Here is a 10734-nt window from a genome sequence, read left to right on the forward strand (position 1 = left end):
TGCACCAACAGGCCATGCGTCCAAGGTTATCCTGGGAGGGCTCGGTTCATGGACGCAGGCCGGAAACCGTCGCAACTGCTGACGGTCGTTGCTCACTGTCACCTGACCTGTCTTGTCTGTGCAGCTGTGAGATGTCCACGCCGAGGACACGAAGGATGGGCGGCCTCCAGCCCCAACTGTGGCGAACAAGGTGGGAGGGAGGTACGGAGTACTAGAGCACTAGAGTGCTTTGTGCTAGGTACCTAGGTATCTAGGTACCTGGGTAGTCAGAAGTAGTCTGCCGCACGTTGAACGATTACCCGTTGGGGAAACGGCAGAGGCCCAAGGCGACGCCGCCATTGGCCTCCCAGATGGGGCCCCTTGTTGTGGCTTGACGGCGCCGTGTTTGCGCATGTGGCAAAGAGGGAACTTTCTGACTGTGTGGCAGTGGGCAGCGTATCTGCACGACCGGAGAGGACAAGGCCACGGCATGGGCAGCTGAAACATGCAGCATAGGCTTCGGCATGGGCTGCGCGGCTGCAGATGCAGATGGACAGAGCTGTACTCCGTATTTCGCCTAGTACTGACGATCCCCAACGAGGAGACCACAAGTGTGGCTGGTGACGCCAAGACATGTCGTCCCACGCCCACGCTGCCACGGCCTTGCGTCGAGCAGCCAGGCAGCCTGACAACCCTGAGCACCTGGCACGTCGGGCTGGCCTGGCTGGTCGGGTACGAGGGATCCAAGTACCTGTCTGTGGCATGCTCGATGCTTGCTGTGGCTGAGGGCCCCCCGGTGCTGCTGCCCCCGGTCCTGCTGCCCTCGGCCGGGCCCATGTGCCTCCTCTGATCGGCAGACGGCCACCCACATCTGGGAGCGTCATGCTGCCCCGACGTGACGGGAGCCGGGGGGGCCTGAAGCGTGACTGGCTGGCCTGCTAGCAAGCAGGCAAGCTAGCTGGCCAACTGGCGTACCAGCAGACCCGTCCAGCCGTCTGCCCGTCTGCCGCCAATCTGCTGCTACCACCGGTTCGCGGCCTGTGGTTGAGGGCGATCAGGGCGATCCTGTCGGTTCACTGCGCTCGCACCCTCTCGAGCCTCTCCTTGACCCGCTGCCCTACACGCCCCCTCCAATCTGGGCTGTCTGGCTGTCTGGCTGTCTGGCTGTCTGGGTGCAAGCCACTGGTGGTCCAGAGCGAGTGTGGCGAGTGCCCGCACCCGGTGCTGCCATGTACCGAGTACCGAGTACCCAGCAGTCTCCCAGCAGTCTAGTCTGCCACACGTGAGCTTTGCGAGTCCCCCAAACACACGTCCACGTCGACGGGCCGTCATTGGGGGTCCTGTCTCACTCACCTTGTCACCCGGTCGCCCAGTCGCTGGCGGTGTGTGGCCACGCGAGAGCCATACAGATATCAACCGACCGACCATGGCAGCATGGCAGCCAGATCCTTTTCCCTGGACGCGCAACCTTCGCCACATCTGGGGACGGGAGCCCAGAGTGTCGATCACTGTGGCTTGACCGGCCATTCGACGTCACCCCGTCATGGCCCGCAGGCCCGTCATACTGCCAGGCCCTCTGCACGTTCCTTTCCCACAATCCGTCCGGGTCCAGACGCGCCGGTCCTCGCTGTTGCTTCGCTTCCGTAGTGCCGTGTGGCCAGTTTGCTCGGCAGCTCGGGTGTTCGAAATGACGGGCCATGACCGGCGGCCTCAGTCCGTGAGAGCAAAGGCGCTGCTGGCTGGTGTTTGTCGTTTTGGGGCGACCCTTCGGGCAGGTGATTGGTACGTGGCCGACGTGTCCATCCGCCTTGCCGCCCTGGCCCATCGATGCTACTCTGTGCCGACGAACCGAGAGACAAGCAGTGCCGACCTTCAAGCACTCCACTGTTTGTTGCCTGCGGGTGGCGGTTGGGGGCTCACATAAACGTCAATGTGTCTGAGTGTTGGGTGTCTGCTTCACAACATTGCTCGCAAGGATCCCCAGGGACGGCCGCAACCTTGTATCTCACAGTACGGCGGGCCATCACAGCGACCTGGCCTCAACTTGGCGCGGGACTTTGTCCCAAAGCGTCTCGTCCGACAGCCCTGTCCTGCAAGCAACACGCACCATATATGAGCTTATTTTATAGGTCACCTTTCAGTGCACTTTAGCATCGTCAGGAACACCCGCCGGCCGGCTTACCCCGGTCAGTCGTGACAGCCGGTGACGGTGTGCAGCTATATTAGTCTAGTTTCACGCTGCCGCGCCGACGACATCAGTCAGTCTGTCAGTCCAGCGCCCGGGGCTGCTGGGCCACTAAAACACCACCCTAGAATGAAATAAGGAGACTGACAGGCGAAATTACCCGTGCCTAGCGCCTCGTGGCTTTCCTCCCAATCACCACTCGCACACGGCCCAGAGCAGGCATCCAGCCATCTTGGCTAGGCTGGTCCGCCCGGCCTCATCAAACTTCAAATAGTCCGTCCGCCCGGCATGGAATCTCCGAGCGAGAATGGCAACCCCGCCCCGGGGAGGTACTGTGTAGGTTGATCAGCTCGCTCTCAACCTTTGTCTCTATCTAGGTTTGTGTGTGCGCGCGTGCGTGTGTGTAGGTGTAGAGTGTGAGAGTGTAGAGTGCAGAGCGCGAGAGAGGTGATAGAGGTGAGAGATCTGTTGCTTGTGTACACTTCAAGGCCAGAGAATGTAGACAGCCCCCTCCTCGCTGTCTGTTTCTTCCTTAGGTCCCGATGGCCGTTGATGGCGCCACTCAAGGAAGAAAGGACTACATGTGCCCCGGCAGTGCACAAGCAAATGGTGGCACTGGTGGTGGTGATGGCAGTAATAGGTAGTAGTACTGTGTAGTAGCCAGTTGTGGGCACTAAGATGGCGTTCCTAAGTACTCAAGTACATATCTAGGTACTTGGGTAGACTGGTATGCGTCAACCCGTGAGTGAATAACCAGGGCTCTGGTTGAATCAGCAGCCCGTCAGCACAACCGAGTTGCACCACGCGCCAGACCTGTGACTCTGGCCCACGGTGGATAAGATGTACAGTCCACAACATTATAGCCCCCCTGAGGTGCAGATTGAGGTATGCCGCCAGGAACAACGGCTGCACCTGACGAGACGACATGGCGTTGCCGGAGATGAGCATACCCTTTGGGCGCCACCATCTATCTGCCCCTTGTACCACAATCAACACCTGCTGCAGCCAGGCATCATTCATTCAGTCACTCTCACCCTTCCCCGGGCAGCTCCCGGCATCTTGAAGAGCGTTACGCCGAGGGGAGGCCGGCCGGGGGGGGGGGGGCGAGAGCTCCTCGCCCTTGTGTGCAGCACCCAAATCCAATCTACCGGGTGGCATGGACAGGTTTCACGATCCTGTGTGGGCTCAGCTACTACCATGACACCAACTTCATCGCTCCTATATTGGTCTGGTCTTTCTCGGCCAGAATATTTCCAACCTATGTGCGCCTATGATGGTCCACCACGCATCCCGTCCTTGTCCTTACCCCTACCCCAATAATTGATCCTCACACGCGGGCTGCAACACCGGCATACCACACCCGTGGACAAAAATGATGTAAATGTTCGCGCCAGATTACTGAGCCGGGGGAAGCGCATCCCAAGAAGAACAACAAAAAACTGCCCCCCTTATGAGGGGCTTGGTATCTCGAGAAGTGTTTTGCCAACGCCGTAAAAACACATCTTCACCCAACCCAATGTATAGTTAGTTGTGGCCGTGTTCGTGTTCGCTGATGCACTCTTTTTGAGGAGCCGACCTGCTAATGATTACAAGGCCCAAGAGTCTAGGTGCCTCTTGGCCCCATGAAAACCACAGAAAAAAGTCCTCTCTTTATCCTCCACTCCCCTCCCCGACCTCTCCGCTCCCAGAAGTCGTGTTTCAGAAGGCAAGCCGGAACTCGTAATTAGGTTGTTGAAGTGTTTGTGTCCCTGAAGCGTCGTCTTCTTCTCCGGGAGCGTCGTCCAGTGACATTTCCCACTCGCGTTTGACTGGCTGTTTCTGCTCGATAATGTCCAGGATCATGTCCTGCCCCTCTGAGAGCTCTTTGATGACGTCGTCATCCATTTCGACCTCCAGCCCGCTCTGCAGGGTATGCACGACCCGGGATACTCGCTTGACGTCAATGTTCCATTTCGACGCGATCCGTGCTACAAATTCGGCCAGCGTGCGCTGCATCAGGTAGATGGCCCTGTGGTACTCGCGCGCGTCACTTTCGGCACCGTTCTTCTTTAGCACGTAGAAGCACGCGATCGGCTTGGCCGATCGCTCGGGCGGTGGCCGGTAGGATGGATCAACACCCAACGCCTCGATCCAACCGCTAAGGCCTCCCGCGTCCGCTGACTTCGGGACCCGGGTGGGCTGGAGGGAACCCTGTCGCGACGACGGGTCGGACCCCACAGCCGCACGTTCCTGCCATGGCACGCCCGGCACGGTGACAGACGCTGCCGAGTGCAGCGATAGTGAGCTAGGAGACGGCGAGACAAGCGACCCCGTTACGGAGCTGTGCGTGCTGCGGTCTCTCCAGGCGGTGCTGTCCCGGGACTCGACCTTGACCAGGTCGAGGGAAGCATCGCCCGGCAGCGACACTGGATGCGCGTCCGGGTCATCGAGGTCGTCGCCCTTCAGGTAGAGAACGCTCACCGGCCGGGTGCTCGTAAACATATCTTGCAAGGTCTGCAGCTTGAAGTGAAGATCGTCCTCGAGCGCGTTCCGAGCGCTGCCGCCGCCGCCGCCAGCCGAGCTGGCTGACGACATTGACCAAGTGCGCTTGTGCTTCTGGACCTTGCCAGGCCTCTGGCTGCCGTCGGTGCCCTTCATCTGTGACCCTCCAGCCCGCTTGCGCTTGCCAAAGTCCTTGAGGCCGCTCTCGGCTTGCGCGATTTGTTGTTTGAGCTTGTCGATCGTCTTCTTGACGTGAGCGACATCATTGGACAGCTTTCGCTCAGCGCCATGGTCGCGGAAGAGTTTGACCTTGCAGTAGCAAATCTCCGGGGTGGTGTCGGTTGAAGGTTGACCCTCGGATTCCAAGGTGCTAGTTTTTGCGCAGAGCCGCACTGGTATGCCCTTGACACCCTTCGAGTGGCTGAAGTCGGTGGAGAGGAAATTGAAGCGTACGGCGACATTACACTCGACGGCACCATTTATGCCAGGTGTCCAAATCACAGAGAAGCCATCAAATGAAGCGCTTTCCAGCTCCACCCTCGTGCGCTTGTCGTCCCCCTCCGCTGGCTGGCCGGCCTCGACGTACTCAACGGCCTGCAGTTTCCCACCACGCTGGTGGGCCTCATTCGTGCCCCGGCCCTCTTTCCACAGGCTCCAACACACCCCAGGCTTTTGGCGCTGTTGCTCATCCTCGAACGAAACACGGACAAAGGTCCTGAGGCGAGTCCCTGGTGCGATAGGTAGGGTGGGCCGTGTGTCCACTATGGACAGAGAGTAAGCCTGACCCTTGTTGAGGTAGGTGACCGGAATCTCATCTGCGTGCTTAATCATTGCGGTCGGCGCGTTGAGGGTGACGTGGAACCGGTATTTCTCAGCCGAAGGGTGCATGGGCATGGGCATGGACATGCCATACTGCTGCCTGGTCTGGAAGCCCATCATAGGTGACTGGCCATGGAAGGCGCTATCAATTGAACCCATGCGCTCGTCACCTTGGTCAGAACCCATGGGGGAGCCATCCTGGTCCATCGTCTCGTATCCAGTGTCTTGGTGGACAAAAGTCGAGGGCGCGAAGGACTGCTGCTGTGGGTGAGGCTGGACGAACGGGTTGAATTGCGGTTGCTGGTGGAACTGGGCCGCATGCAGGTTCGTAGGGCCGTGATGGAAGCCAGAGATATCCATCATCGCAGGACCAGGATTAGGACCTGGGACCGGGGCGGGGCCAGACTGCATGGCAGCTTCTGTCGTGGGCATCGAAAGCGGTGTGCCCAGGCCCATGCCAAATAGGGTAGGGGTGTGCAGGTCGCCGGCCTGGGGATGATACAGAGTGTTCGTGCCGCCAGGCGTTGGAGTATAGTAGCCTGGCGGGGCGTTGGCGAAGCTGGCGAAGGCGAATGAGTTGGGATCCATCAGTGACGGCGTGAACCTCCAGGGCTCATTGGAGGCCCTGGGGGTGGGATCCTGGTCATGGAAGGCATCATGACCCAAACCGTGCGATCTATAAAGACAAAGTTGGCAGTCAGTAAGTCGAAGTCTGGTCCACACGACTGTCCACAGCAATCCAGGGACGACAGAAAAGTGTGCACGAAGGCTAAACCCGTGACAAAACAGAAACAAGAGGACCAAAAAGGCTGGGTTTAGGTGGTCCAAGATGCCCCTCAGGGCACGACTCGGAAGCCCCGATTCCCCCAAATCCCCAAGAGCCACAGGAGCCTCGACAACTGAGGTGCTGCGCCCGCCTGTACCCCGCCTTCCTCGCAATCCCGCGGCAACACACTGAGAGATTTGGAGAAATCTTGCCAAGCCGGGCCCGGCGTAACGTGAGATGATCGCTGAGGTCGTTAAGAAAGTAATTGCTCCTTTCTCGTCGGCCTGCACCCCGTGCATTATATAGCTCCAACAGGAGAAATGCTTTCTCTCACTCCCCTTCTCGGGCGCGCGGGCGCGCACATGTATCCACACCATGCAAAACCAAACAAGCATAACACGTAGAGGCCCCGAACACACGTACCTGTCTTGCGCATTATGTGCGGCTCCTGGAACTCCGGCTGTAGTTGTCTGGGATGACGAGGGGGCGGCAGACGAGCCTGCTGCCACCTCAGGGAAATGCTGCCTGAAGTTGGCGATCAGGTCGTCGCCCGGTTTTTGTGAGCTTGTCCTGTAGGTGGCGGAGAGCAACCGTTAGCGTACACTTTCGAGCCTGACCTCAACAGACGACGCCAGCTCGTATCCAGCCTCGTGCTCGGCTCGCACAGGCACTCTCGCCGATTAGGCACGAAGGGCGCTTGTACGCGCTAACCGTCGCCCAGCGCAACAGCAAGACGCAAGAGATGGGCGGGCAGTTAGGTAAGAAAATACGAATCAGGAGCCAAAAAATGTTGTTCTTTACTTACCGTTGACGGAACATTTGGCTTGTGACCACGGTCGACGCGGTGCCAGGGATGGTTCCCAGCTAAAGCGTAGGTGGGCTATCGCGGATGGGGATCGCGGAGAGGAAATCGCAATGGCAGGATCAGCGGGACCGCTAAACAGGTTGCAGATTCAGACCAAGGAGGCTGGGAAGAGAGGCGGCCAGGTGGTAATGGTGGCGGTGACGGTAGTGTCTCGGTCTCGTGTGGGGAAGGCTGCCTGGGGAGATGGCGAGGCTGCGACTTCATAGAGCACGCGGGGTCGCGCGTTAAGCAGGACTGAGTGATGTGAGAGGTATGGTGAAGGGTCATGCGCCCCTTAGCTTGGAACGAGCCGTTGGGTCGAATCGCATTCGAGCCTGGCCGGGTGGACTTGATCGCAGTTGGTGAGCCTCAGTAGTGTCGTGCTGGTCTCCGGTCGATGACCTTGGCCTCGGACCTCTGGAGTACTTGAGCTGCGGGTGTGCCTTGTATTGCAGTCCACTCTGCACGGGGTCGAATAAAACCAGCAAGCAAGCACGTCTTGTTGAAGGTGACTGAGGCGGTCGGCGACGGTGAGCCTGGACAGGTTGACAACTCTCTTCTTCTGGTTTTCTTCTTTTCCTTGCAAGGGGTTCCCCCTTCGTGTTGTTCCTTCTCGGGAGTTGTCTTTGCCTGCGGGTCGCGGGTGTGCGATAAAAACGAGAGACAGCGCCCGTAAGCTTGGACTGAGGGAGCAAGCAATCAAGCGAGCGAGCTGGTTGGTGATTGATTGATTGATTGAATGATTGATCGAGCGAGCGAGCGAGCGAGCGTTGGGTGGCAGGCAGGTTCCCAATCGAAGTCCTCGGTACTGGGGACAAAGTATTCGCAGGCCTGCGGCGCGGAGGCGCGAGGGAAGGGCACAGACGCGCGTGGATGCGGCCGTCGATACAAATGCAAGTGTAGAGACAGATCCGGTGCAGGTGTGGGAGCAGGAGACAGAAGAGGTGGAAAAGGCAGGAGGACGCAGAGAGAAGATGCGCCAGACTAACAGGGCCAGGGCAGGGAAGGGCAGGGCACCAGGTTGGGCGCAGGCCGGACAAGGGTAGGTTGGCCAGGAGGGAAAAGGTTCGAACAGGCAGGCTGGCTCTTCGCAAAAAAAAAAAGGCCCGAAAGAAAATGGCAAGACCAAATGAAGCCAGAGGGGGAGCTGGAAGGGATGAGAGCAGGCGGCGGGAAGCAAGGCACCATATGTACTGCACGCGCGCGCGCCTGTGCAAGAGTGTGTGTGGATGTGTGAGTGGTATATAAGCCCAGCCAGGTAGTTCGAGCCAAGTCGGGCTTGCAAGTGGGAATCTCAAGGTGGACGAAGCGTGGCGCGAAATATAGGATAGAAGGACCGGCCAATACCGACAGGCGGGAAGGTGGAGCCGTCCTCAGATATAGGTAGGCGGCCTAGGTAGGTACGGAGGAGAACAGCAACAGCCAGCAAGACAGGTAGATAAACAGGCAGGACAGAAAAGGTCAGGCTTAGCCGGGTCGGAGGGGGGAGGGGTGCAGAGAGGTAGAAGTACGCAGCAGCAGCAGCAGCAGCAGCAGCAGATTGCTGTGGCAGGAGGTGTAAGCACGAGCACGAGGTGTGCGGGTGGTTGTCGACAAAGTGACTGCTCCCCACAGCGTGAGGTCTATCTAATAAGTCGACGAGAACGGGAGGCACAAGCCTGTCCAGACCGATGCTGTCCAGCCAGTCCTTTAGTGCTTTGCAAGTGACAGCAGAACAGACATAAAAAGACCAGTGTGCGCGCGATCGACACTGAGCTTGGGACTCTGAACCTGAGAAGTTTGGGTCCTCGACCCTGGAGCGCAGGAGCGGCAGGGCGGTAGACAGGCCACCGAGTACCAGTTACCCAGGGCCAGGGGGACCAAGGAGGAGGAGGGAGCAGCTACAAGGAGGGCCAGCAAGCAATAACGGCAACGGCTGTGTTGCGCCCACCTGCTGCTGCGTGGGTACCGGCTACCAGACAGGTACTCGGTACGCGGCCAGGTCACTCGCGCAGGGGGTGTGGCGGGTATTGTCTGCATGATCTGTCACGCGAATGGGGGGTGGGGTGTCCCTATCGGGCCGGGTCGCGGGGACACAGCACCCCCAAGCGCACGCCCACCAAGGCCGCAACTGCACACACAAGTCACTCCACGGCTGGATGACGGAACGTCGAGCCCATGGCCAGCAGGGCCCTGGACACAGGCGCGGCGTGTCGACCAAGCGAGCGTCAATAGTGGCCAGACAGACACTCGGAGACACTCACCAGAAGGGGGCGGGACGGGGGGGATACAAACCCACCATGTCACCGCAATCCTAATCTGCTTACCAGGCTTGCAGGCACCCATCCTTCCAACCCACCTGGGGCCCTGGGCACCTAGCCCCTGCCCACCCACCACCAACCGTCTGGTGCCAGTCCTGCTGCTACCGCGGACAAGTACAAAGTATCAGCCCCGGCGGGCGGTACTGTGTACTGTGTACAGTCCTCCCTTCTTCTTCTCCCTGCCCCATGTCGACGCATGGACCAGGGCTCCACCGCCGTCCTGTACCACAGCTTCGGGGCGCGGGAGCCTTCCCGACTCATCGTCAGTCATTGCTCACTCACTCGTGCCCTCACCCAAGGCCAATTCCACCACCCATCGATCAGTCATTTCTTGGTGGCGACCCGGCGCCAGCACCTACGCCAGCACCAGCGGTAGTGGCTTTCGCCAGCGACAGCCTCACCCCAACGAGGGACCGGCAGTCACGGCAGCGACGGCACCCACCGCAGGCGACGCGGCCGACCCCCACCCTATCCCTCCTGACCAGAACGCCTCAGGTTGCTGCTTGGGGATCGATCCAAAGCCGGTGGCAACCCCTCTTCCGGCTTCTCGTGTGGCTGAGCAGACGTTGTGCATCAAGATCGCCGCCCTCGCTTCGAGACATGGTGGGGTCCTGTGTGCCCTTCAGAAGTGTTCCACAGGACCGTGCCGGCCCATGGGCGCTGTGGGGACTTGCAACGCAACCAGGCAGCTCAGGGCACCGTCGCTGCTCTCGTGGCCGACAAATGTCGGAATGTGTCGCTGTGCGGACGACTGGCTGGGCCGGTGGGCTGATGTCGGTCGGGCCATGTCGACAAGGTCTGCTGCCAAGGAAGCACGCACGTGAACCCCACGAAGCGTCGACATGCGGTTTAGAGTCCAACTATGCACAGGCTAAAACCTTCATTCGGAGCATATCCCACCCTCATGCCGGCAACACTGCCTATCCAGGCCCCAGGGAATTCCTCGGGCCCTGCTGCGGCAGGCCCTCCTTGCCACTTCTGGCCGAGCCCGTCCCATATTGTGCCTTTCTCTTCCTCCATATGCAGGGACTCCCAGCATGCGCCCTCCCAGGGAGCATTACCACCACACAGCATCCGACAATATCACCGCCACTGATATCGACATGCACGCCGCTCAAGATAAGACAGGTGCATCAGCTCCTGCTCTTCACAGGCGCGCAGCCGCGCAGCCGGGCTCGCACTCTAAACATCATCATGTCCCCCATCCCGATCCAATTACCTGCTCACCCCTGCCGTACTATGCCTTGGCTCTGTTCGTCCGGGTTCATCTCGGCGAGGACGACGCCGTGACATTGGAGAGTAGAGTGACGACAGTCTGTCCCCTGCGCACGACCTGCGCCGTTACATCGCGTCGTCAAAA

The 10734-nt window shown here is 59.6% G+C and overlaps 1 protein-coding gene across 1 annotated transcript; it reads right to left on the reverse strand.

The window, feature by feature from the left end:
- Positions 1 to 429: 429 nt before the first annotated feature.
- Positions 430 to 8613, reverse strand: KVR01_012377 (uncharacterized protein). The gene is made up of 2 exons (XM_044792982.1): positions 7036 to 8613; positions 430 to 6800 (listed from the first exon to the last, which is right to left on the reverse strand). Exons 1-2 carry the CDS (start codon positions 7047 to 7049, stop codon positions 3863 to 3865), a joined length of 2952 nt encoding a protein of 983 aa, XP_044638565.1. The 5' UTR covers positions 7050 to 8613; the 3' UTR covers positions 430 to 3862.
- Between the last annotated feature and the right edge of the window lie 2121 nt (positions 8614 to 10734).

Source organism: Diaporthe batatas (genome assembly GCF_019321695.1).
Source record: "Diaporthe batatas strain CRI 302-4 chromosome Unknown Contig00019, whole genome shotgun sequence".
NCBI lineage: Eukaryota > Fungi > Ascomycota > Sordariomycetes > Diaporthales > Diaporthaceae > Diaporthe > Diaporthe batatas.